General features: G+C 55.8%; 3 protein-coding genes across 5 annotated transcripts in view; 2 read left to right on the forward strand and 1 right to left on the reverse strand.

Annotated features, from left to right (window-relative positions):
• The window catches only part of MMRN2 (multimerin 2), a 24,743-nt gene extending 15,666 nt beyond the window's left edge, over window positions 1–9,077 (reverse strand). Inside the window, 3 exon segments of the mRNA XM_005671182.3 lie at window positions 4–110; window positions 196–324; window positions 8,896–9,077. Of these exon segments, the coding sequence (XP_005671239.2) occupies window positions 4–110; window positions 196–324; window positions 8,896–9,044 (385 nt within the window). The 5' untranslated portion in view covers window positions 9,045–9,077.
• On the forward strand, window positions 9,103–14,861 carry SNCG (synuclein, gamma (breast cancer-specific protein 1)). Of its 3 annotated transcripts, none has more exons than XM_013983397.2 (6): window positions 9,103–9,184; window positions 10,051–10,266; window positions 11,052–11,093; window positions 11,590–11,717; window positions 14,269–14,337; window positions 14,564–14,861. In XM_013983397.2, exons 2-6 carry the CDS (start codon window positions 10,146–10,148, stop codon window positions 14,582–14,584), a joined length of 381 nt encoding a protein of 126 aa, XP_013838851.1. In that variant the 5' UTR covers window positions 9,103–9,184; window positions 10,051–10,145; the 3' UTR covers window positions 14,585–14,861.
• On the forward strand, window positions 21,471–23,685 carry ADIRF (chromosome 10 open reading frame 116 ortholog). Its single transcript, NM_001243503.1, is given in 4 exon segments — window positions 21,471–21,630; window positions 23,225–23,263; window positions 23,266–23,286; window positions 23,498–23,685. Coding segments are annotated over 4 exon segments (228 nt in total). The 5' UTR covers window positions 21,471–21,569; the 3' UTR covers window positions 23,605–23,685.

Consider the following 26,303-nt stretch of genomic DNA (forward strand, 5'->3'; position numbering starts at 1 on the left):
TACCTTGGTCCTGGCAGTCAGGTCCCGCAAAGCCTGGGCAGCACTTCCAGGCCATGGAGGCCAGAACCTTCTGCTTGACCTGATACACTGGCTTGTGGGCCATGCGGTACCTGGGGGAAGAGGGCCGCTCAGCGACTCCAGGGTCAGCTGGTGCAGGGCCTGGATGAACAGCCCACACTGCGACCCTCCACTCACATGACTTTGACTTTCTGGCAGTCTGGAGCCCCTTGTGGACATGGCTTCTGCGAGTGGACCAGGAATTTCTCTGTTTTGCAAGCAGCTACAAAGGTGACCAGCCTGGACGTCTGGTAGGGGCACCAATTCCTGGAAAGAACAAGCCAGAGGAGAGGGCTGCTGAGCCACACCCAGGTCTCCACCCTTCCTAGAGAACAACTTGGAGCCAGTGCACAGCCTCCTCCCCACCCCAGACCTCTCTGCCGAACCCAGTCCTGGGGATTCTGGAACCCACAGCCTGAGGAGGAAGCGCTCTGCCTTCTTCATCCCTCTGCTCCAGAGCAAAAGCTCCACAGACCCCTCCCACATGAGCGCCTGCGCCACTGCCTCCCGGGAAGCACCCCCACGGTGGGGTCAGCACAGAGGCTCAGGAGCCCCCCAAGTCACACACCAGAGTGGCCCCCAGAGTCAGGAGGGGCTCTCCCTGTTTCTCCTGGTGCCAGGGAGGCAGCATGGTGCTGCTGGGGATGGAGAGTCTGGAATTCAAATCCTTCACTTTCTCATTGTGTGACCTTGAGTGAGGCGCGTAGGGAGTTGTTGTTGGTTGTCTCTCCAGTGAAAATCGTGAGAGATTTTCAGGTGAGTATCAAGTGCCTGGCTCCTCCTGAGTGCCCAGGGAACTCTGCTGCCCTGCCTGCTTCTGGCAGCCCTGGCACCTGCCCCTTTCACATTACCAGCCACATCTTTCCTCTCCAGAGACCTGGCTGTGGCGAGGGCACCTGCTCCCTGGCTGTACCCCATTATAGCCATTATGGAAATGGATTTTTGGAGCATTGTTGGGGAAGGCCACCCACACTAAGGTCGAGCGGTTTGGGAGTCACCCTCAACATCCCGGAGGAGGTCATCCTTGTCTCCTGTACCCACCACCAGCATGTGCTGCAGCACCTCTCAAGGGGCGAGGATGCTCACTGCTGACAGAGCCCCAGCTTAGGGGTCTGATGGCAGAGAGCCCCAGCTTAGGGGTCTGATGGCAGATTTGATGGGCTCAGTAGAAAGGATCAGAGGGCCCTTCCCCCTCACAGCCAGCTCTCAGAGTGGAGCGTTCCAGAGTTGCAAATGGTAATGACCTCCAAGGTCAGTTCGGCATAGCACCTAGTAAGAGCGGGTGTTGGGCTCCGGCTCAGTGCCCATGCGGAGGTGAGGTCCTTCTCTTCAGGGTCCCAAGGGAGAGCAGGTGATTAGATGGTATGATGGATGCTGGGACCTGGGGAGACTTTCGGGAGCAGGCGATGACTGGGCTGCACTTTACACAGAGAGAGTGAGGTGAAGCACCGGGAGCTGTGCCGGAGCTCGGTGGTCCCACTGAGGAGCTATGGGGGTGGGGTGGGGCAAGGGCTGCAGGGGAGAGGCCACAGGGGTAAGGAGCAGCCAGACCATGGAGGCCTCGAGGGCTAGCTCAGGACAGGACTCTGTCCCAAAGGCATGGGGAGCCATGAATGGACCTGAGCAGGGAAGCGACATGAAACAGCCACCCTGGTTCCTGGGTGGGGGAACTGGAGTGGAAGATGTTGGTAGCTGTGTCAGGGGTGTAGGTGAGAGATGCTTCGATTGGATGATGGTGGTGGCTATGGAGAGAAATGATCACATTTGTGAGATTTAGGAGGCAAAGTTCGGGGCGTTGGTAGTGGAATGACTGTCAGGGCTGGGATTAATTCTCTGGAGCTGATTTCTGCCCCAGGGCCATCAGGCACCATCACACATGGACGCTGGGATGGTAAGGGGAAAGACAAGAGGGGTTGAGTGACTTTATCTATGTGAGTGCTGAGACCACATAGCCTGCTTTCTCACTTGGTTCTCAGAAGCCTGGCAGCCAGCCTTTCCCCTCTTGGCAGCAGACTGAAAAAGCTTGTCAGGAAAATGACCCCACTCAAGAGGAAAGACCTAAAGACACTGACACCAGAGGTTCCCAGCAGAGTGTCCTGTAACAGAACAGATCACAGAGCCCCACCATCCACCCAGCTTCCAATCGGCTTCCCCACCTCTCCACACTTAAGTGGGCAGATATCCAAGGATGACCCCTGAGGAATGTCTCTTACAGAAGAGGGAGGTCAAAATGAGCAAATTGGAATTCCCATTGTGGTGCAGTGGTAACAAACCCAACTAATATCCAAGAGGACTTGGGTTCGATCTCTGGCCTTGCTTGGTGGGTGAGGATCCGGCATTGCTGTGAGCTGTGGTGTAGGTCGCAGATGTGTCTCAGATCCCATGTTGCCGTGTCTCTGGGATAGGCTGGCAGCTGTAGCTCCAAATCGACCCCTAGCCTGGGAACATCCTTATGCTGCAGGTGCAACCCTAAAAAGACAAGAGACAAAAAAAAAATGGGGATAGAACTTTGGGAGAACAAAAGAGAACCCCTGGAAAGTATAACGGTAGAAATGCAAAAGAAATTTAATAGAAAAGTTGGAGGATAAAGTTAAAGAAATTCCTCTAAAAGAGCAAACAGTGATGGAAAATAGGACAGAAAAGATCAGAAAAATAGAGGATTAGGGTAGGGAAACCAACATCCAAACAATAAGAGTTCTAGAAAGAGAGAACAGAGGGTGAGAATCATCGATGAAAACAATCAAATGAACATTCCAGAAATGAAGGGCTTGGAATTTCAGATTCAGAGTCCTGCCAGTTACCCACAATACAATGAATGCACATCAAAGCACATCATTGTGGAATTTTGGAGTTCTGAGAATGAAAATGATTCTACACCTTCCAGAGAGAAAAACCAAGCGCCCCCCCCCCCAAACACACACACACACATCAGTAATTAGAATAGCCTTGAACCTTTGAACAGCTATACTGGACACTAAAAGACAGTGGAGAATCGCCTTCAAAATACTGAAGGAAAATTATTTCCAATTTAGAATCTGATAGCCAGCCTATCAAGCAGCACCGAATAAAGTCATTTTCAACAAGCCAGATTTCAAAGCATTTCCCTGCCCAGGATCCTTAGGGAGCTGCTAGGGTGGTGATTTGCAATTTTGCCATCAGATTTTCACATCACAGTCATCCCGTGGCACCTGAAAAATATGAGCCCCCGCTGCAAGCCAGTTAAAGGAGATTCTCTGGGTTTGAGGCCTGGGCATCAGCATTTTAAAGTTCTCTGGGTCATTCTAAGGATGGCCCAGGGGTGAGGACCATTGTACCTGAACCACTCCCCCAAAACAAGAAAGAACACTGAGAAAGAGGGGAGCACCAGGAAACAGGAATTCCAGTCAGCAATGAGGTGAAGGGAGATCCCAGGCAGGGGCGAGTGGGCAGTGGTCCAGCCTGGAGTGCAGCTGGAGGCTCTGAGAGGGGACACAGGTGGTCAAACACCTGACAGGAATGAAAGTGGAGAGCAGATGTGGACAACTGGCAGACAGTTTGGAATTCAGTAGTGACAAAGACACAGGAAACTAAGCAAAAGGGCGGGGGGAATGAAGACGGTTGTTTAATTCAGGGCAAACCAAAGTTGTGCAAGGAGGAAAAAGGATGCAGAGTTTGTTTCGAGCCTCAACCCTAAGTAGCATATATAGTCATACTCAATGTATGTAGATAGTCAAAATGACAATGTACATACTCAAAGTAAACACTCAAAAGGATGGTAGGAGAGATCAATGGATGGGAAGGAGTTTTTGTGTGTGTGCACATGCGTGGGCGCTCACACATGCCTATGTGTGTGTACTGGGGTTGGCATCTGGAGTAGGAAGGAGATTGGAATCGTAGATGATGCTACTTATCATCAATAAGAAGTAGCAGTATAAGTGTGCTCTTTAGAGATACAGATGTAAATGCCCAAAGAATCACCGAAAGAGTTGAAAGCCATTGCCTTTGGGGACCAGAGGGGCCTGGGCCTTCTGGTCTCAACAAACCTTGTGGAACTCGTTGACTGTAACCCCTGGGGTCAGCCAAGGTTTTCCAATAGCAAACAGTAAAATTTTACACACAGCAGACGTCGTAAGTTTTACGGTCCAAGGCAAAATGAAAACTTGGGAGGCAACAGAGATTAAACCAAGTGGGGGGGCCCTTCTGAGTGCCCTGAAGTTGACCCTGATATTAGCCTTTCCAGGACATATGGACTCTGTTGCATCTACTCAGGTCAGCCACTGCAGCAGAAAGCAGGCACTGGCGGTACGTAAATAGCTGGGCATGGCTGCATGCCAATAAAACTTTACTTACAAAACAGGTGGGAGGCCAGATCGGGCCCACCAGCTGGAATTTTCTGAGCCCTGCTCAATGGTTTGTGTATAACTAATAAAAATGAAACTTAAAGATAAAAAATAAAATAATTTCCATTTGGAAGAGAAAATGCAGGTGATCAGGTAAGAACATTTGGGAAGACAATGAGTGAGGGGCTTCTCATCTAACTGTCATGACCACTTTGAAGGCCAAGTAATGAAAACAGTGGGACGCTGGCACAAGATTTGTCAAGCTGGTCAGCGGGTACAGAGACCAGGAAGGGGCCCATGCAGCCCCAGGGGATTGGTAATTGGTAACATGGCACAGGAACATCAGGATGTGCCCGTGTTCAACACGGAACCGGTGGACTGGGAACGTGATGGGGCCCAGAGGTCGGGGGGCAGGTGGCTGCCTGAGCAGACTGTTTCAAGGACCAGAAACTGTGACCCCCACCCCTCTCTGGGCCCCATGGAAATTTCTGGAATGTTCTCAGACCTGGAGAGATGTATTTCTCCAAACCAGTTGTTCTCAATGAGGCGTGGGTCATGGGGAGAGGGGATCCCCCGAGGTATATTTGGCAATGTTTAGCAACATTTGTGGTTGATGCAATTTGGGAGATGGGGGTGCTATTGGCGTCTAGTGGGTGGAGGCCAACGATGCTGCTAAACACCCTACATAGCGCAGGACAGCCCCTCTCCCACAATGGTCCCAGATGTCCATTGTGTAAGACTGGGAAACACCCACTGGAAACAAAGTTCTGTTCTTTGCACACCCTCTCAACTGCTGCTGAGGGTCCAGAAGGCCTGTGCCTGGGCCAGCCTGCTGGGGAGTGACCGGGACTTTCCATCTCAGGTTCCTAGAACCGGAATCAGTACCGCCCACCCTTCCTTCCCAGGAACTTTCTCTCCTGTCCTGCCCAAACCTTGGGCTCTGGCCACAGCTATTCTCCCTACCCAAGCTCCCCTCCCTTGGCAGCCCCATCCCCTTGGCACAGTACAGGCTGCTGGCCCAGAAGCCCTGGGAACATTCCTGACCTTTGCTTTGGTTTCCTCCAGCTCTTGGCCGTTTCTTGCTGGTCCACTGAGCCCCCAGCCCAGCTCGCTGAAGCACCCCATTGTTCTCACTGCCTCCTGGCCTCGGGCCCGGGTCCTCTTGGCATCCTCATCTCCCAAGGGTCTACTGAGTGGCAGGTGCCAGCCTAGAAGGGAGTGTGGGGGTCCTCCTGTCTGCTTTGGGTCTGTGCTGGGCCTCTGACACAGCCCAGACCTGAGGCCCTGCCCTAGGCAGGGGAGAGTCCACTGCCCCCTCAGAGCTTCTAATAGGAGCTGGGAGGCCTGTGCTCTCCTCCCTGACCCTGGACTCAGGGTGACCTTGAGCAAGGCCCTTCCTCCTGTCCTGGAAATGCACAGAAGATTCCCACTCCCAGCCCCTCCCTGGAGGGGAGGCTATAATGGGGGAGGCTATAAGGAAGCCAGAGAAAGCTTGCATCAGGTTAAGGGCTGTTAGCCAGAGCCTCCTGAATTATGCATGTGCTGCTGTTGCCCACTGGGACACTTAAGTGCCTCCTAATCAGCCTGTAAACGCCCCCTCTGCCCCTTAAGTCTTTCTGTGGAAGGAGGTTGTGTTCTCAGCACCTTGTTTTCTGAGGCTCTGAGTGCAGCTGTGAAAGCAATGGTTCCAGGGGAGAACTTTGCAGCCACAAAGGGGCCTTGGCAGAGGAGCCTGAGCCCCACTTGGTGTCCAGCCCAGAGCCAGGATTCCCGGAGCACAGTTCAGGCCAACAGGGCTCTTCCCCATTAGTGCCCAGGGCCCTGTGCCTTGGAGAACAGAAACAGGTGTAGGAGGTACAGCCATGGCCCAGAGACTAGCCACTTAGGCTTCATCCTGCTCCTGTGTGACCTCTAGTAATATGCGTGACTCCTCTGGGCCACAAGCTCCCATCTGTGAAAGCTGCAAATGCTCCTTGTAAGATGCTGATGCTGGTGACTGGGGCCAGCTGAGCTGCTGGGAGCAGCCTCTCCTACGCTCCCAGCCTTCTTGGGGGAGACAAACCCAGGATACCTGGGATGTGTGGCCCAGATGACGTGGCCTGACCCATCGCTTAGGAGCTGCGTGGCCCCAGGTGGTGACCCCAGCCCTCTGAGCCTCAGAACATGCAAAATGAAGAGTGGCAACCTCACTGCACTGTCACCACAATGCACTGTCACCACAATGCGGAGATGGGGTACCCTGCCTGGGTCTAGCAAGCAGTCCTGCATCTGAAAAGCACATGTCCTAACCTCCTGTTCTCCCCGCCCCAACCAGAGCTAAGGAGCCTCTTCCCCACAAAGTCCAATTAACCACATTGATGGCTCACTGGGCCCAGCCCTCCTCCATGCCAGGACCTGGCATCCAGCACCAAGGTGTTTTGTTTGAGCTTCTCCTTGCAAAGGGTCTTATCTGGGTCACCAGGGACCCTGGATACAGGTATGAGGGGCAAATGCAGGGCGGGAGGCCTGGCTCTGGCAACCAGGGGGGCGGGCCCACCAGGCTTGTGGCGTGGGTGGGTGGGTGTGGGTGGTGTGGGCCCCTGCTTGAGCGGGAAGGGCCTGTTCCGCCTCCCCTTCCCCTGCAGCAGGAGGGGCTGGGGCTGCGTTTCCGCCTCTCCTCTCGTAGGAGCATGGGAAGCAATCAGCCCAAGGAAGCTGCACAGCGCTTCCTTCCTTTCTCACCAGCCCCTCCGGAGGCCTCGATAACCTGGGCTTGACCTGTGGGCCTGCAGCCTCTCGGGTTGTGGACAAAAGACCAGCAGGCCTGCTGGGACCCCTGGAGGCCCCTAGGACCAGGGCTTGGGACTCCTGCCTGGGCATCCCCAGGCCAGGGCACCCTTGTGCACAAACCCAGGCCCCCTGCACACACCGGGACCACCAGACTATGGCTGAGTGACCCCTGCAGGCTGTGAGCAGTCAGACCAGGGCCCACCTCTCTGGGGCTAAAGGGACACAGTCTCTCCCCACAGCTCAGGATAGGGGAGAGAAGAAGCAGCTCTTACCTCTTCCCATCCGCTTGACCCCTCTCCCTCCCTTTCATCAGAGGGAGGCAGGCCGCCCAGAGACAGGGGTATGGAGCTAATGGCTTTGGGGAGCAAAGGCGGGGTGCTTGGTCCTGAATCAGAGCTGGGTGGCTGGGTTCCCCTGCCAAGAGCCACCTGCACCTTCCAGCTCTGTGCAGAACTGAGGATGGAGCAAGAAGGGGGTCTCTCCAGGACCAACCTCTCCCCTCTTCTCCTATACGGCCCTCCCCTCCATCACCGATGGGCGGTCCACAGCGCTGCTCTCGCCCTCCTGCCTCTCCCCGGTCAGACCCGCTTTTGGGAAAATGTCCAACAAACACATTCACCTTGAAGTGTCACAGCTGTATGAGAACTACCCCAGGCAGATTCAGCCCAGGCCAAGGTGAGGGTGAATGGGAGACTCTGGGTGGGCGTAAGTTGCGCCCCCCCACCCTCCAAATCCATGCAGATGCCCTCAACCAAATCTGGTTTGTGTGTGGAGGGGGGTAGGGGAGAATGGGTGCCCCTGGAACTGGGGCTGCTTCTGAGTGCCCCAGGGACTGGAGTATGCTCTCTGGAGTCAGACTCAGATTCTGGTTCCAGCTCTCCTAAGCTGTGTGACCTTGGGCCAGTTGCTTAGCCTCTCTGAGCCTCAGGCTCCTCTGAGGGTGGATTAACTGAGATAACACTTGGCAAGAGGCCTAGCCCAGAGGCAGACCCAGTAAATATCACCAGCTGCTCTGCCTGTGTGGCACCCCGAGGAGGGCCCCACATTCCCAGAGCCTTATCAGCAGGAGGATCCCTGGCCCTGAACAAATAAAAAGACTGGAGAATGGAGTTCTGGCCTAGTCATAAGACCATTCCGCCCATTTTCAGAGGCACGCTGAAGCCAAGCTCCCTGGATGCTTCGGCCTCCTTTTGGTACTGGAAATAGAGCAGGGCCCTCTATCTGCTCACTGCTCGGCTGTTAGGGCCGGGCTGAGGACCCATGCTGGTCCCCCTGGCACTCAGATCCAAAGCAGTCCCAGGAACATCTGTCTGCTATGGCTTAGGTCGAGCCAGCCTCATCTGGGCTCAGCTTTCAGAACTGACTTACTTCAAAAGAACAGGAGCCACTCCCAGACCATCTGGAAACTTCTGGAACCCCAGTCCCTCAGCACCCCATGCTAGTGGCTGATGGCAAAGAACACTGCCACCCTGCCCATCCTCCAGGCCCATTACCTGCCAAGGGTCAGGTAGGGAACTTCCTGTGGTCCTTAGGCGGGGCCCTGGGGTACCCAGTCCTGGCTGGCTCAGGGGGGAGGCCTCTTAAAGAGGAGCCTGACCTAGCACCTCATGCCATCGCACAGCTAGCTCAGCAGATAGAGAGTATGAGCCCATTTCACATTTGATGGCTGAGGTCCAGAGAGTCCCAGCTTTGGCCAAGCTGAGACTCAGATCCTGTACCACTTCCTCCCCCAGGTCCAGGCCTTTCTTACCGTCTGGCAGGGTCCCTGCTGATGTCCTCAGCCTCTGCCTTCCAGACCCCAGGTGGCCTGGAACTGTAGGGATCAGAGAACTTGATACCAGGGATCTGGGCCCAGGCCCCCAGGGGCCCCCCAAGGCTGAGCAGCACTATCAGAATCATCTTGCCTTGGGGCAGGTTCAGCCTCTTCGGGTGACTCCAGAAACTGCCAGTGCTGTGATGTTGTCTTCAAGTTAAGTCTCAGAAGGAAAAAAAAGCACAGGGACAACAAAGAGAGGAAGTGGCCTGGGCCGGCCCACCCGGTGAGTCTCGTCCGGCCCCCCTCACCCCCCGCCCGGCCCCCACAGAGGCAGCCCACAACACACACCAGTTCCTGTGGCCCAAGAGGACTCAGGTCAGGGACCCTGGGGATGTGGGAGACACGGGGGGGAGGTGGCCCCACCGAGCATGTCCCCATGGGAGCCAGGAGAAGCGCACCAGCATTGAGGTGGGGGTGCAGGAAGCGGTCGGATCCGTCCCAGGGAACCTGCTGCCCATTCATGCTGGTGGCCAGGAAGTGGGGGGCCCTTCATGCCTACTCAGCATCTCTCACCCCTGGGCTGTGGGAGTTAGCAGGTGGGTGGAGGCTCAGAGGGAGAAAGGACCCATCCTAGGGTCACACAGTCTGCAGCCAGGGTCAGGACCTGGAGAAGCCCTTTGGTGCCGCAGACCCTCCACCTGGACTTGCTGGAGCCAGGGATGGGGACATCCACGGTGCTGGTGAGTAGCTGAGCAGCTCAGGCAGGTCCAGGAGGTCTGGCCTGACAAGCCTGCCTGGCCTTGACCCCTGGCCTACCTGGGATGCTAGTAGCAAAGGCACCTCCCCTCTCTGTGCCTGCTGCCCCTCTGACCCCTCTCTGCCCACAGACACAACAGCCCCAGGACCAGGAGCACCCGGCCAGGGTCACCCCTGTGGGTGCACAGGGCAGCACATGAGTGAGGGGCTGTGCCCTCCGGGGCAGGCAGGGGACAGGAGGGAAGGATGGAGCCCAGCAGGGCCCAGGGGACCCCGGGAGAAGGTGCAGGCAAGCCTACTCCCTCCCTCCCTCCTTCCCCGCCTCCACCCCTGGGCTGGCCGGGTTCCCATCAGCCGCTGCTGCATCATCAATATTTCATTGGCGTCAATAAGAGGCAGCAGCAGCGGGGACAGCTGCTGCAGCAGCACTCAAGCCAGCTCCAGTCACAGTTCGCCTGGGGAGTCCAGCTCGGTCCCTGCCCACCACCATGGATGTCTTCAAGAAGGGCTTCTCCATCGCCAAGGAGGGTGTGGTGGGCGCCGTGGAGAAGACCAAGCAGGGGGTGACGGAGGCAGCTGAGAAGACCAAGGAGGGTGTCATGTATGTGGGTGAGTTTGGGCGTGGCAGGGTCTGGCAGGGCGGGGCAGCCTGGTGGCTGCCCAGTTACAGGGGCCTGACTATGTCCTGGCCCCAGGGAGGCATTTGGGGAGGGATGGGCACCTGGCTGTTGAGTCAGGGTCTCCTCCCCTGGAGGACCCCCACTCTCCTGCACATCCCATTGTCTGTGTGGGTCTCCTCGGGGCCCCAGGGGTCTCTGGGGCAGGACAGTAAGGGAAGCACTTAGCCCTGAGACCCAGGTGTTTGTGCAGACACAAATGCACACACCAACGCACCCCAGTGCCCCCGCCCCAGCGTCACTCACAGGCCCCTAGACTCAGATAAGAAGCCACACTGAGTCCAGAGCTTGCAGGCAGAACAAGCAGGTGCTCAGCAGCCAGGCCACAGGTCTGGGGAGATGAGACTGACCCTTCGTCTTGTCCAGACCCCCTTAGCATCCTCTGAAGAGGAGACTGAGATGATGACTCAGCTCCTGTTGGCCCTGTTGTGTGCTGCTTCCAAGGCCCAGGCCACACCCACTCGGGGTCCAGACCCTACCTCAGGCCTGGTCTCTCTTGTCCCCCTCATCCTGTCCTGTCCACTTCCCTTCTATCGCCTTCTTCCAGACACAGCAGGAAGTGGCCTTTGAAGGGCTGACTGGCCCCCAGACACCATCCTTACCCCCCCCATCGACCCTGCAGCTTGTCCAGCTGTTCTGTGGTGTGTTTGCCCTGACCACTCCTCTCCCAACACCAGGAGGAGGGGGCCTGGGCTGACGCCTCCATTTCCTCCACAGGAGCCAAGACCAAGGAAGGTGTTGTGCAGAGTGTGACCTCAGGTGAGAAGCCCCAGGACCAGGGGACATAGAGGCTGGGACATCTAAGGACTTCTGCTCTAAAGGCCCTCCTTACCCTCCCCCAGCTGTACATAGACCCAGCTTCTCCAGCACCCAGGGTGGGCCACCCGCATCATCACCAGAGCTCCCCTGGACTCACAAAGAGGGCAGCCTAGGGTCTCTGGTAGAGCCAGAGTTGGTTTTTTTCTTTTTTTTTTTTTTTTCTGGCTCGTCCTTGGCACATGGAGTTCCTGGGCCAGAGATCAGATCCAAGCTGCACTTGTGACCCATGTCACAGCTGTGGCAACACTGGATCCTTTAACCCACTATGCCAGGCTGGGGATCTAACCTATGTCCTGGTGATGCAGAGAAGCCGCCACAGCGGGAACTCAAGTCTGGGTTTCAAATGCCCGGGGAAGGGGCTGCTCAGGCCCGACTTGGGCAGGCCAGGCCCAGGTGGGTTGGGTTGGGGCAGAACTATCCAGATTTCCTCCCACAGTGGCTGAGAAGACCAAGGAGCAAGCCAGTGCTGTGAGCGAGGCTGTGGTCTCCAGCGTCAACACTGTGGCCACCAAGACTGTGGAGGAGGCAGAGAACATCGCGGTCACCTCCGGAGTGGTGCGCAAGGTGAGCCTGGTCCCCAGCCCTGGCCCTGAGACAGTCCCATCCTTTCCTCTGGGCAGGAGGAGGCCAACTGGGGAGGAGGCATTGATACGGCCACTGATGTACAGGTAAACAGACTTAGAGGCCCTGCGCCGTGCTTGGTGTCGTCCCGTCGATTAGCTGCTGGAATCTTTACAACTCCCCGCCCGGAGGGTGGGGAGTGGAGGCGGGGCAGTGTAGGGCCCAATTGGAAAAACAAGGCTCAAAACCACGCCTTTGTGATGGTGCTCTGCGTTTCACATTTTACTACTGAAAGCAGGGGCCTGGGGACCCTACGTGGTGACAAGCAGCCTCCCACTGGCAGTGGACACCTGGCCAGAGTTGCCGAGTCACGGCCCACCCAGGGTCCCGAGGTCTCCCTCCCTCCAGAGCCTGGCTAGGTGTCGGTCCGGAGGAGGAGGAGGAAGAGGAGCGGAGAAGCAGCGCCCCCTGGTGACTGAAAAACACTGAGGGTTCTGACCACGCCTACCACCTCCGCCTTTCAGAGCGAGCGTGCACGTGTGTGCGTGTGAGTGCGCGCGCGTATGCGCGTGCGCTGGGCAGCATAGAGCACAGGGGCAGGGGGCACTCCCACGGGACAGAGACAGGCTGGGAGAACTGTTGCAGCACCCACCACAAAGAAACTCTCCTTGGAGCATTTTACACCTACTAACTCATTTAATGGGCACAACATCCCATGAGACAGAGTGTGGAAATGAGGCCCAGAGAGATACGGCAATGTGCGCAAAGTCCCATGGCTAGTCTAAGTGAGCGTGAAATTTTCGGGGCAGCCTGGCTCCCTAGCCCGCGCTCTTAAAGGGAGATTGAGTGGGAGATGGGGAGATGGTGGTGGGAGCGAGTTCATATTGAGGGCAGGGGTGTTCCTAAACCAGAGACGTGCTGTCTCCAGCTTTGTGTGAGGCTGTCCTTTAGGAAGCTCCCCTACTGGCACAGGCCCCTGGCCGGTAGAGTCCTAGGCACCCAGCAGGAAGAAGTGGGTGGGTGGAAGGGCAGGGGATCGCCCTGCCCCTGGCTTTGGGGGCAGCGCCCAGGCCTCTGCTTCCACGGCAAGGACGGGGTCTACAGGTCCCAGGAGCAGGTGGGTGCTCCCTGTCCTAGTTCCCAGCTCTGCCTCTTGCTAGCTGTATGACCTTGGGAAGCTCCTCAGCCTCTAGGGCCCTCCATTCTCAGCTATAAAACTGGAGGGGAGGGGAGTGGAGCTGAGCGTATCCATCTCCCGGGGCTGTGTGCTGACTCAGGGAAGTGAGGCGGCTAGGCCTCACTGCTGGTGGGCACCCAGCAAAGCGGGGTGACTATATCCCCATCAGTGCCCCTGGCAGGACCCAGATGTGCCTTAGGAGATGCCAAGCCCCTCCTTCCCTCACCCCCCAGCCAAGGATGCCCTGGGACGGGGCCAGGCTGCACCTGGGCGGGTCTCTGAGCAGTGGCCTGGGCACTCTTCTCTGACTTTGGGGAAGGGCTGGTAAGCCCTTGGAGCTACCCTAAGGGAGCCATTTCCTGGTGACACCCCAAAACCAGCCATGACTCACCCTGTAGTGAACTGTAGAAGGATATAGCACTGCCAGTCTGTCTGACCACTCATGCCACTGGCTTCATGCACCACCCTTATGCCACAGGACTAGGCAGAGTCTGTCCTTTGCCTGGAGAGTCTGCCCCAACTCTGGCTGTCTCTGAGTCTACCAAGGGGCAGGATGGCCCTGTGGTAACACAGAGGTGGTATGACCTTCCAGAGGTAGCGGCTGAAACCAGGGTCCAAGATGATCACCCAGTCTGGCTCTGCCTTGCAGCTGTCACACAACCACCTTCAGGCAGGGTAGAAGCAGATAGAAGGACGCAGGAAGTGGGAGAGGACTGTGTAACCCCTGCTGGTCCCAAGCAGACCAGCCTGAGCCCAGCGTGCATGCAAGAGGCAAGGGGGAGGAAAGAGGGAGTCACTCAGGCTACTGAGGATAGGGGTGTGCCTGGAGCAAGCCAGACCTGATCTCTGAAAGCCCCTTTGCTTTGAGCTCTGAGGCCCTGAATTGGCTACATGACTCCTGGCCTCAGAGTCCCTGTGTGAGCAGTGGTAACATGCTCCTCCTCCAAGGGCTGTTGGGTGTCTCCCTAGGGACAAGGGTATATGATCATGTGATTCAGAAACATTGAGAGTAGATAGGCCTAGGGCTTCAGGGGCCACTGCCCTCCGCACCCCACCTCAGGAGGAGGCTCAACCAGGAACTGGCCAGGACTCAGCATCAGCTTTTGGTGGTGAAGCTAGGTTCGAGGGTACTCAGTGCCCCCTCAGAAGACTTGGCATCGTCAGACAGAGTCCCCACTGTGAATCCTCACACAAGGCTCTGTCAGCTCCATGGGCAATCGGGCCTTCCCACCTCCCTCTCCTCCAGCCCTCCATGTACAGCAAGGTGATGAGGGCCTCTGCTCATCTTTGAGGCCATGAGGACGAGGCCCTTGTTACAGGGAAGCCAGGGGCCCCGTGCCCTCCACCTGGTCCCACATCCCCTTTGCTTTCCCACAGGAGGACCTGCATCAACCTGCCCCCTCACAGGACGAGGCAGCCAAAGTGGAAGAGGAAGTGGCTGGAGAGGTAGGAGCTGGGGTCCTAGGGTTACCTGGGGGTCCCTGGGCAAGCGTGTGTCCCTCCTGGGCCCCAGAGTCCCCAGGGGAGCCTCAACCTGCAGTCCCCTGAGCCGAGTGTGAGGTCCCCTCATGAATGATCCCCCTCAGAAGACACCTATCCCCACCCCCACACCCAGGGTGGCCACTGAGGGATGGGGGCCCAGGGCAGTGTGTAAAAGTCACTCTCTTCCCAGGCCAAGAGTGGGGGAGATTAGAGGCCTGCCAAGGAGCTGCGGAGGGCCTGAGGAACACTCTTCTGCCTCGGATCCCACCCCCTCCTGGTACAAGGAGTGTCTGACCCTGGAATGTGACCTGCAGGGCTGCCCACAGTCCCTGCATCCCCTCCCAGCTGCCCCAGGATGCCACCACTGCCTTCACCTCCCTCCCCTGCCCTCTCCCACCCTCTGGTCCTTCTGACCCCACCGATGCTGCTGTGAATTTTTTTTTTTAATGATTTTGATGATTTCAAATAACACTCAAATCTGCACTGCATATCTGCTCATGCCTCCTCTCTGTGCTGCCTCATTCGTGAAGACGCCCCCGTGGGCCCTCCCCCGGCACCCACCACCAGGAACAGGAGCTGGGCCAGGTATGATACACAGACACCCTAAGCATTTCTAGAACCTGCTGAGAGCAGGCACTGCCTTCAGGGACCCCCTTACCACCACCTCCACAATCACCTTTGAACATGGAGGTGCTAGCCTTGCTTTCGGCTCCTGAAGACACCTTTAAGGACACAGTGTCCACTGGAGTGTGAGACCTGGATGCTCCAGGTTTCGAGCTTCAGCTCACCCTTCAGGGATGGACCCCACTGACGGGGTGGGGGTTGAGGATGGGTCTCCTGGGCTGTCCCACCACGTGTGTCCTTGGCTCTGGCTCCATTGGGGAATGGGTCACCTAACACCTTTTAAAGATGTGAAGTCTAAACCCATAGCAAGGGAGTTCCCTTGTGGCTCAGAGATAATGAACCCAACTAGTATCCACAAGGACATGGGTTCAACCCCTGGCCTCACTCAGGGGGTTAAGGATCTGGCATTGCCATGAGCTGTGGAGGAGGTCACAGATGCAGCTTGGATCTGCCGACCCCTAGCCTGGGAACTTCCATATGCTGTGGGTGCGGCCCTAAAAAAAAAGACCAAAAAAACCCCCAAACAAACAAAAAAAACACCCCATAGCAAGGACTCAGCATCCTCCTGGGCAGAGGAGGACACAACACACAGGCTCCTGCGTGGCCCCACCCAGCCTTGAGCTTCTTACCAGGTTGGAGCTGAGCTTTCCTTCCACCAGAGAGTCCTGTCAAGTGTCATTAGAAAACACAGCAGCTGACATGCAGGGGAGAAAAAAAAGTAAAAATGAACATTTGTCGAGCCCCTCCCAGGTGCCGGGAACACTGTACTGAGAGCTTCACTTCTTGAATCCTCGGAACTACTAATTGGTATGGCCCAGTTTTGCCGAGAATGATCCGAGAAACAGAGAGGTTAAACAATTTGCCTAAGGCCACAAAGCTAGGAAGCTGGGGCCTGGGCAGAAGCCCAGGTGGCCTGGCTCAGAGCACGCAGCTGATTCCCATGCTCTGCTGTGGCTGCGTGGGCTCCGGTGGGCTTATGGCAGATACAGCCACCCCCAAGTTGGACCGGGGTGGTCGTTGTCCTATACAGGGGGTTACTGCATCACACCCTGCATGGTTCAGTGACGGCTGAACTGAGACCAGGTGGAGGTTCCCTCTCCTTTGACACCTGGTTTGGTGTCAAACCAACAAGAGTATCTTAATGTCTTGCCTCAGGCCCACAGCCCTGGGTGTGAGTACCAGATCCTGAGTCCATACTGACTACAGGCGCCACAGGGTCCACACCACCTTCCCATCCTGCCTCTGAGGTCAAGAGGTCAAGATCTCCGAGCAAGAGGTCAAGGGCAACCCTGGGGGCTAGGAAGCCAGTCAAGCACAGCTGAGCTGGTTGTCATGGATGGGAATCCACTGCTGAGGAGGCAGAAAGGCACCGTGGGCTGCTGGTCCCTCAGCCCCCAAACCCTACCGTGGGAGGAATGAGGGGTCTAGAATAGCCTCAGGGCAGTCAGGGGTGTTCCTGCTCCCTGGCTCAGACACCACTCATCAGCAGGCCTGTGCATGCCCAGGGAGGAGGCCGCCCAAGGAGGAGGCCTCCCAGGGCTTGGGCGTGCCTGAGAGGAAGCGAGGAGGAGCCAGGTCCACTCAGATGACTGAGGGAGGAGGATACCTAGATTCAGTCCCTGGGGTCCGGGGGCCCTCCCCTCTGCTGAAGAAGTTGGAAGGGTCCCTGCTGCTTGCCCCCCTCACCTCAGACATATTCGGGGCCTGTTCTTGAGGTCAAACAACAAGGTCTGCCCTGTCCATGAAGCCTCTTCCCCACCCCACGGACCCCTGCCATGCTCTTTGCCTTTAAGTCCCCTATTATGTGCTCTGTGCCCTTGACTTCTGCAGAGGGATAACTGCTCTCCCCCAGTCGTCTCCTCTCTGAGAAGTCCTGAGCGACCTGTCTTTCTTTGTGTTTTCTTTTTCTTTCTTTTTTTTGGTAGGTGGCAGTTTTAATGAGCAAGAGAACTTAGATAAGAGACTTGTCTTGGGTAGATCTCTGCCGCAGCCCACTAGAATCTTCAAAGTTCATAGAGGCTTTAACTGGGGTCAGTCATGTATACAGTCCAGACAGTCTCAACAACACCTTACTCGCTCAAGGCTGCATCCTTGAAATAGCTGCTAGCATGAGCATCGTAGGCAGGACAGGGGACGGTGTGAGGAGCCTCTGATTGCCCCAGTCCAGCTTGGAAGGCAACCAATGGTTACATCCTCTTGATGACCTCCTCCAACGATGCTGCAACAGACTTTTTTTTTTTTTTTCCTTTTTAGGGTCGCACCTGCGGTATATGGAAGTTTCCAGGCTAGGAGTTGAATCACAGCTGCAGCTTGCCAGCCAATGCCACAGCCATGGTGATGCTAGATCCAAGCCATGTCTGTGACCTACACCACAGTTCACAGCAACGCGGAGCAAGGTCAGGGATCAAATCCGAGTCCTCATGAATACTACTCAGGTTTGTAACCCGCTGAGCCACAATGGGCACTCCTGTGATTTTTTTTTTTTTTTTAACTTTTTAGGGCTGTACCTGAGGCATGTGGAAGTTCCCAAGCTAGGGATCTCATTGGAACTGCAACTGCTGGCCTACACCACAGCCACAGCAATGGCAGATCTGAGCCGTGTCTGCGATCTACACCACAGCTCATGGAAATGCAGAATCCTTAACTGAGTGAGGCCGGGGATCAAACCTGCGTCCTCATGGATGCCAGTCAGACTTGTTTCCTCTGAGCCACGATGGGAACTCCTCCAGTGATTTTCTTGAGAAAACTGGAGGGATGAATAAAAACTAACAAGATGAAGGGCATTAATCTTGAAGGGCCGTCTGCTGAGTGCTGGGCATCCATCAGCTTGTTTAATCCTCACAGTAACACTTTGGGGAGATTCTATCATTGTGTCCTCCACCATCAAGGATTGAGCTTGATGAAGCTCCTTAAGACATTGAGGCGGGAGTTCCCGTCGTGGCGCAGTGGTTAACGAATCCGACTAGGAGCCATGAGGTTGCGGGTTTGGTCCCTGCCCTTGCTCAGTGGGTTAACGATCCGGCGTTGCCTTGAGCTGTGGTGTAGGTTGCAGACGCGGCTCGGATCCTGCGTTGCTGTGGCTCTGGCGTAGGCTGGTGGCTACAGCTCCGATTGGACCCCTAGCCTAGGAACCTCCATATGCCGCGGGAGCGGCCCAAGAAATAGCAAAAAGACAAAAAAAAAAAAAAAAAAAAAAAAAAAAAAGACATTGAGGCTATGAGAGATGAAGGAACTTGCCCTAGTAGGGGTTTGAACCCAAGAGGCCCTACTCCAGTGCCTGCAGTTTTAGAGCCACTCAGCTGTTTCTATTATTGTTGTAGGAAAGGGCACCCCTTCCAGGGTCCGAACCTGGGCTCTTTTCTAACACTTGGAAATGAACTGTCCAAGGAGAGACATGTGCTGACAAAGCAAAAGACTTTATCAGGAAGCGACACCTGGGTGGAAAGCAGCAGGGTAAGAGGACCCAGAAGAACTGCTCTGCCACATGGCTCGCAGCCTCAGGTTTTATGGGACTGTATGGGAATGAGGTTAGTTTCCGGGTTGTCTCTGGCCAGTCTTGCTCGGCTTATGTTTGGTCTGGCTCAGGGTGCTTCTTGGTGGCTCCCGCATCTCAGCCAAGATAGATTCCAGTGCCAAGGATTCTGGGAGACTGCTCCTCTCCTCCCTCCTATGGGCCCCACCCAAATTCTCCAGGTTAGTTTTCAGGGCAGCACCATGTACCTTATCCTGGCCACCTGTCAGCTCAGGCAAGCAGTTATCATCGTGCCTGGCCAAGGTGGGAAGTGTCAGCTAAAAACTATAGGCACAACCTAGAAGTTGAGAGTTAAGTTTTATTTGGGGCAAAATGGGAACTTAAGCCCCAAGCCCCAGAGGCAGCATCTCAAATAACTCTGAAAAACCAAAACAAAACAAAACAAAACAGCTCCAAGGAGGTGAGGGGGGCACCCTAGGATGTATAGGAGTTTGGCAGCAAAGGGCAGGTAGTAGGAACAAAAGTGACTGCTAATGGAATTTAGTGCTTTTCTATGTACAGGAAGGTCTGGGCTCTCTGAAATCATTCATGTGATAAGCACCTCAGCTGTCTGAGGCCAGTATCCTGTGTTTTCACCTCCTGAGTTTCCTCAGTGCTCACCATTGAGAGTGGCTTTGGTCAGATAGCTGCTTCATGGCAGGTATTTTCAGTTTCCTTCCTGAGTTCCCTCAGGGCTCATCCGCTCACCCGTGGCCGGTGACTGTAATCCCTGATGACTGTGACATCTTTGGTTTACCACGATGGCAGACAATATTTTATTTCTCGGCACTTGCATTCAGGGCTGCCCTGACACTATCAGCTGCTTGGGCCCGGCTGTCCTTCCAATAGAGGCTGCTACCTCCCCATCTTGTTCCTTGCCCACGTGGCCTGGTGCCAAAGAGCATCAGCAGCTCAGTGGTGAGCTAATTGGAACAGTGTAAAAGGCCTTCCCAACTAAAGAGAGTGGTGCTACTGGTGGTTTTTCAGGAGTGATGGCAGGCCTGAGGCAGGCGCTGGACGAGGATCCCCTGGAGTCTCAGAGGCAGCAGTGAGGCAGGCCACAGAGCCTTGGAGCTTTAGGCTGGACCAGATTCATGGCCGAGATGGGGTGGGACAGCCATTTTGTTAGTCTGCATTTGGTATCCCCTCCCACCCCACCTGATCTCAGTGCCTGCCCCTTCCTCTTTTTTGGGGGGTGGGGGGTGGCATATGGAAGTTCTTGGGCTAGGGATCGAACCAGAGCTATAGCTACCAGACTACACCACAGCTCAGGGCAATGACGGATCTTTAACCCACTGAGCAAGGCCAGGATCAAACCTGAATCCTCATGGATGCTAGTTGGGTTCTTAAACCACTGAGCCACAATGGGATCTCCCCCCTCCCTCTTTCTCAGGAACCCTTCTCCATTAATCATTCCATATGTGTGCATCTGTTTCCACTTATTCCCCTGCCCACGGGCCAGCAGAGTGGACCTGGGTAGGAGGGGACATCACAGAACTCCAGGATAAGGGAAACTCTGACAGACGTCATGGCTCAGTGGTCCTGGCTCAGCATTAACTAAATCTGACTAGTATCCATGAGGAAACAGGTTCAAACCCTGGCCTGCATCAGTGGGTTAAGGATCCACTGTTGCCATGAGCTGCGGTGTAGGTCACAGATGCAGCTAGGATCTGGTATTGCTGTGGCTGTGGTGTAGGCCAGCAGCTGCAGCTCTGATTTGACACCTAGCCTGGGAACTTCCATATGCTGCAGGTGCGCCCCCCCAAAAGAAAGAGAAGGAAGGAAGGAAGGAAAGAAAGATGGAAAGAAAGAAAGAGAGGAAGGAAGAAAGAAAGAAAGAAAGAAGGAAAAGGAAGCACTATTAGAGAGGGTCCAACCATCGCACTGAGAGGTGAGCTGGTGAACTCCAGGGTGGACAGCCAGAGTGGGAGAGCTCTAGGTGGGGTGGAGGAACAACCTTCACCCTTGAGTGGCAAGAGGATGTGCCCTGAGGGTCATTTTGCTGTCCCTGGGATCCCTGGCTGTGCTACTGACATGCAGGTCTCTAACAACCCCCCCACCTCTCACGCCCCCCCCCCCACCCGTAGTCACCAAGCCCCACTTGCCCCTGGGCCTGGGAGAGGTGATCTGAGCAGCTTGCAGCTTGGCTGCTCTCATCTTCAATGTGTGGTCTGGGACAATGATTTCCTTGCCTGGGCCTTCCACACACAGACCGCCCTCCTCATTACCCGCCCCTCCACTTTGGGCTGCCTGGTCCCCAGCCAGAGCCACAAGCCAGCTACTTGCCCTCTAGGGAAGGGGGCGGGGTGGATTTACTCCTTCTCCCCACTGCACTCCCCTCACCCTCCTCCGTCCCAGCAACAGCTGGGCAGATGGCCAGTCTGCAGTGTCCAGGCTGAGTGTGTGGGAACCGCTGGCTGGGCGTTGGTCAGGGCCCTGGGCTTTACAGCCCACCATGGGGATTTGAGTTCCTGCCATGTGAATTTGGGTAAGACCTAACTCGCCCTGTGCCTCAGTTTCTTCCAATAAATTGCTAATAACACCCATTTCAGTTGTAAAGCTTACACAACAGGTTGTGAACATTAAGGGCAGTGCCAGACAAGGTAAATGCTTAAAAAAAGGCAGCTGCTATTATTGATTTCAATGCCAGATCCTGACCTGGTGTTGACCCTGCGCTCACAAGTTGGGGGATCCTTGGAGTCAGGGAGGGAGGGCTGTGAGCCCCCTTTGTCCCCAGCCACTCTCTGGACACCCGATCCAGCCCCCTTGCAGCCCCTAGACGCTCTTCAAATCCTGGTTGGGACGGCCACCTTCCCACGGCGGCCCGCCTGAGGCCAGGATGTGCTCTCCGGCTGGCAGGGCCTGGAGCAGAGCCCAGTCACTCCCCGGAGTCCAAGTGCTGGGAACCGCCCCGTGCCCCCCTCTACCCCCCTCCCCTTGCGGGGCGGGCCAGCCCCCTGGGCGCCTTAAAAACAGAGCTGGTGCTCAGGTCGCTGCCGCTTTGAGCAAGATCCAGCGTCGCTGCGGTTAACCCTGACCTCTTTGGAGACCCCGCACAGCCATGGCCAGCAAGGGCTTGCAGGACCTGAAGCAGCAAGTGGAGGGGGCGGCTCAGGAAGCTGGTGAGGACGGCCCGCTATCTAGGGCACATACTGGGGCATCTGGCTGGACTCAGGATGGGAGTGGGGGGCAGAAGCTGGAGGTCTGTGCAGCGCCAAAGTTGGCAGGTGGCTCAGGTTGGAAAGGCCCTCTTCTGAGATGCAGGGACCTGGCAGGATGCCCACCCCGACCAGCCGGGGAATGATGCCTTGAGGAGCTCCAGGGGTTCACTCTGGGCCTTAACAGGGCCAATCTGAGGCTGCTATGAGGGTGGGGAGAGGCCCCACCCAGGTCCTTAGGGGAGAGTGAAGGTCCACCAAGAGAGAGCCAGAGCCAGCCAGGGTCTCAGAAGCACCCAGGGCCAGAATGGGATGGGGGAAGCAGCTCCAGACCCAGACTGGGCTTTGTTTTGAGGCACATCCCACTCCTTGGAAAACCAAAACCAAAAACCAAAAACCAATTCCTTTTAAGTCCTTACCCAGAGGACCTCCCACCCTCACCCCACAGCGTGGGTGGCCCCAATCTTAGTTTTTCTACCAGGTCTTTCTCCACAGACCTGAGGTTACATGTCTGGTAAGTGGGGAGACTCTGGGCCCACGAGTGACAGCTCTTCCAGTCCCAGCTCAGTCTCCCTTGGGACTCCAGCTCCCAATATGTCCTACACGTATCCCAGTCGACAGACAACACCCAAACCCAGGGGAAATGCCTAGGAAAGCCAGAGTCATTTCCCTAAGGCTAAATGCTACCAGGAAGCCTACGCTACCCTTCCTTTTGGGCCTCACTCTCCCCATCCGTAGCTGGGTGCAAAGGCTCCTTCTCTGTGGTCCTGACTGGCTATGTCAGACAAGGACCCCAGGCTCTCTGTGAGCCACAGACCCCAGGGTCTGCTTGACCCCTGAGGTCTGGGTAAAGCAGGCCCTTTCCTGTTCAACAGCAGGATGAGTCAGATCTCTGGAGGCCGGAATCACCTGTTTGCCTACCCACTTGAGCCCCTGCAGATCCTGTTCTCCACAGGCACAAATGATGGTCCAGAAAATATGGCCTGACCTTGGAATTTTCACCTATTTTCTGCTCTTTGTTTTCTAATGCCTTAAGCTGCCTGCTCACAGAGGCACTGGCATCATTGCTTTTGTGCCCTCCGGGGAGAGGCACAGGAGAGAGGAAGTAGTGAGAGGACCTTGCAAAGTAGAAACCCCAAAGCACTAAAGCTGGGAATTCAGGCATCTGGGCCAAGCTTCTGGGGGAGAAGCTGTTAAAGGGGGCAGGATTCTTCCTGGCCATGCCCACCAGCAGCCACAGTCCAGATGCCAGCTCCAGCCTGGCCCTGCCCTGCCTTCCTTCCTCTGTTGGATATTTTCTCAGCAATCCTGGAGATGGCAAGGGCAACAGGCCAGAGGGAGGAGCCCAGAGTTATAAATAAACAAGACTACCCTGGAGTCATGGAAAGGGCTCATGCCCCTCACTGGCTTTGGTCAAAGGACTTTACCTCAATAGCATCCATCTCTGGTGGGGCCTGAAGGGCAGACCACTCTAGGAACGGATAGGGGTTGGCAGTGGTGGGGCCCCTGTGGTTGGTGGTATCTCAACAGGGGCTAAAGGCCGCAATTCTCGTTCCAGTGACTGCAGCTGGAGCAGCAGCTCAGCAAGTGGTGGATCAGCCACAGAAGCAGGGCAGAAAGGTCTGGTGGGGCTGGTGGGCAGGGGGGTGGGCATCCCCAGCATATCCCTCACACCTTGCCCAACCCCCACCCAGCCCTTGGGCAGACACCCACCTTCTCCCTGCAATTCCTCCACCCACACTGCTTCCTGGGGAGGGAGACCCAGGAAGACCTGCATAGTTGTGGTTCCCCAGGGCCCCACCCTCATCTGCCCTATTCTTTCCTTCCTCAGCCATGGACCAGGTGGCCAAGTCTACCCAGGAAACCATCGACAAGACTGCTAACCAGGCCTCGGAGACTTTCTCCGGTTTTGGGAAAAAATTCGGCCTCCTAAAATGACAGAAAGGAGACGAGGGTGACTTCCTACCAGGTCCTGAGCTCTAGCAGGCTCTTAGCCGGCCCTCTCATTAAAGCACATATTCTTAACCTGTGTCCGTTTCATGCCTCCGCCCAAACTGGGTCCAGCCGTCCTTCGTCTAAAGCAGAGCCCTGGTACCCAGACATCCAGAGTCCTGGCCTTCCAAATTCCGAAAGCCAGGCGGGTTGTCCAAGAACTCATTTCCATGTCTCAGTGGTGTATCCAGATGCTCCCTTATCGGAGGTTCAACCCTCATCTAGGTACGTTCCCCTCTTCTGGTCTATTCCCCTTGCCCCCAATTCCAGAACTGCTCCCCCAGCTTCAGGAACCCGGTTCTTTCTCACAGGAGGCTACTAGGTCCCAGAGCCCCGAGCTCTGCTCTGGGTGTGTGTGTGGGGGGTGGGTATGAGCTAACCCCGGGGGCTGGAAACACCCGGGCATCCGAGGGCCAGGCACTCGCAAGGACTTCAGGCGTCAGAAACTCTCCGGGAAGATAGGGGACGCAGGGGCGGGTCTCTGGCCCCTTGCTACCCTTCCCCTCCCCTCGGTGTTTGTGTGACAGCCGCACCCTACGGTGAGTCACCGGACAGGACCGGGAGGGCGAGGACACGCCCCAAGACCTGAGCCCCACCCAGTTGTCTCGTGTTTGGCGCAGCCTGCAGGAGCTCCGCCTACGACACGCCCTTCTGGGGCGGGACCCGCGGCGCCCGGGCTGGTGCACGTGGGCTTAAAGTACTGGAACCCAGTGGTGTGCGTGCTTGCGTGCGAGACCGCTCTCACGAGCACCCCTTCCTTTCCGGATGCGCCGGTACCTTCTGACCCAGGATAGAGGCTGGTATTTTCGTGGAGCAGGTCCCCAGATGGCCTAGAGTTCGCGCAAACTATTCCCGCCCCCCCCCCCAGCACGTGTCCATGCATGAGACACAAGCTCTGGGGGCGCCCTGCTGCTGAGTGACTCACTGTTACCACAGGATAATGCCCAGCCCTGGCGCCGGCAGCCCTTTTCATCTGAATCCCCTGCCACACCTCAGCTGGCGACGCCCCGTTCCCCACTTGCCTTCGCACGAGCTATTCCCTCTGTCCGTAATGATATATTTCTCTTCTAGACGAACACATAGGTAATCGTTCCTCTTTAACTCATAAATATTGGCTACACAGCACTACCCAGTTCTGGGAAGACAAAAAAAAGGGTCGTCCTCGCGTGCTGACTCCAGGCCAACTTACCCAGAGGCCTTCCACGACTTACCAGCAGGGGGCAGTGTCACCGGGTCCCCACGCCGCCGCTGCCCAGCTCAAGTGTCTCTGTGAGTGACGATCTGCCCAGGTGACCTTTCCCTTCTTCCGTCTGAGATCCCTCCCAAGCGAGCAGCAGGTCTTCCTCCCTCTTACCCTCAGCATCTCCCATCCTCACCCCAGTCAACCCAGCTCCATGCTTCATTCCTGTTGCTGACTGTTCCTAAAAGAAGGCCTCACCCAGTCTGCAAATGAGCCAAGGTTGCTCCTTCTGGCCTAAAGGAAAAGTCCTTAAAGAGACACGTGAGGTAATCTGGGGGTGCTTCCAGCATCTTCAGGAACCCCACCCCAGGAGAGAATGGCAGGGTCAGGAGAGGCCACCTGGGCCACACGGGAGATGGGTGGTGCTGGACTAGCAGAGCTCTCACATCTTTTCTGGTGTGTATCCTTCCCCGCCTGACTCAGAAAAATCCCACCTGGCCCAACAATCCCTCTTCATCTTGTTCTCCTTGTGATGTTGGCCTTAGGGACGGGTGTGTGATCCAGCTCAGAACAAGGAAAGGAGTCAGGTGGGAGGGCTAGGAAAGGTTTTCCACCCCAAAAAACAAAACAAAACAAACAAACAAAAAAAACCAAAAAACCACCAACAAAAAACACTAAGGAAGAAGTATTTTCTCCCCCTCCACTGGGCATTTTTGTGGTTGGAAAGACGATGCTTAGAACTCAGCCACTTGTAACCATGGGAGGATCAGGTCTAAGGAAAAGCAGGAATACAGAATCTGCATCCCAGGTGACTTTATTCAGTCCTTAATTTAACCAATCCTGTGGCTGCTACACACTAGATGAGAGGATCAGTTTCCTTATTGTTTGAGACCCTGTGGATTCGGTTTTCTGTCACAAGCAAAAGTTTAAATCCTGATGTTACTTTGATGCTAAGATCCCTCAGTGGCTGCCTCACCCATCTCCCCAACCTCCTCCTGTAAGAGCCCCTTCCTCTCTGCCTCAGCCATATTAACCTTTGCTCATTTCCCTTGACATCATGCTTCTGCTCACCTTAGTCTTTGCATGTGCTGTTTTTTCTACCTGGAATGCTCTCCATCCTCCCTCATAAACCATCCTTGTTTAGGTGGCTCCTTCTCTTTCAGACTTCAGATCTCAGCTTCCCTGATCAGCTCCAACACACACACACACACACACACACACACACACACACACAACACACACACAGAATGGGTCCAGACATTGCTGATATGTTCTCAACCCCCTGCACTTCTTTTCCATACTTTTATACTGAGTCACTTTCCTGTGTGCTTTTCTGTGATGATTGTCCATGGGCTGCAGTCAAGTCCCTTCTACTGATTAGTCCCCATCCAGCGCCTAGAGTGGGGATCTGGCAACACTGGCCACATGAATGCAGGAATGATGGTACTTTGGTTCTTCTACCAGG

This window comes from Sus scrofa, chromosome 14 (assembly GCF_000003025.6).
Source record: "Sus scrofa isolate TJ Tabasco breed Duroc chromosome 14, Sscrofa11.1, whole genome shotgun sequence".
Taxonomy (NCBI): Eukaryota; Metazoa; Chordata; class Mammalia; order Artiodactyla; family Suidae; genus Sus; species Sus scrofa.

Bases quoted from the DNA above. Each gene is read 5' to 3' on its own strand.
- SNCG (XM_013983397.2), top strand. From the start codon at position 10,146: ATGGATGTCTTCAAGAAGGGCTTCTCCATCGCCAAGGAGGGTGTGGTG. The intron at 11,718-14,268 runs GTGAGCCTGGTC...GCTTTCCCACAG, and splicing joins CCTCCGGAGTGGTGCGCAAG to GAGGACCTGCATCAACCTGC. The intron at 14,338-14,563 runs GTAGGAGCTGGG...CTCTCTTCCCAG, and splicing joins AAGAGGAAGTGGCTGGAGAG to GCCAAGAGTGGGGGAGATTA.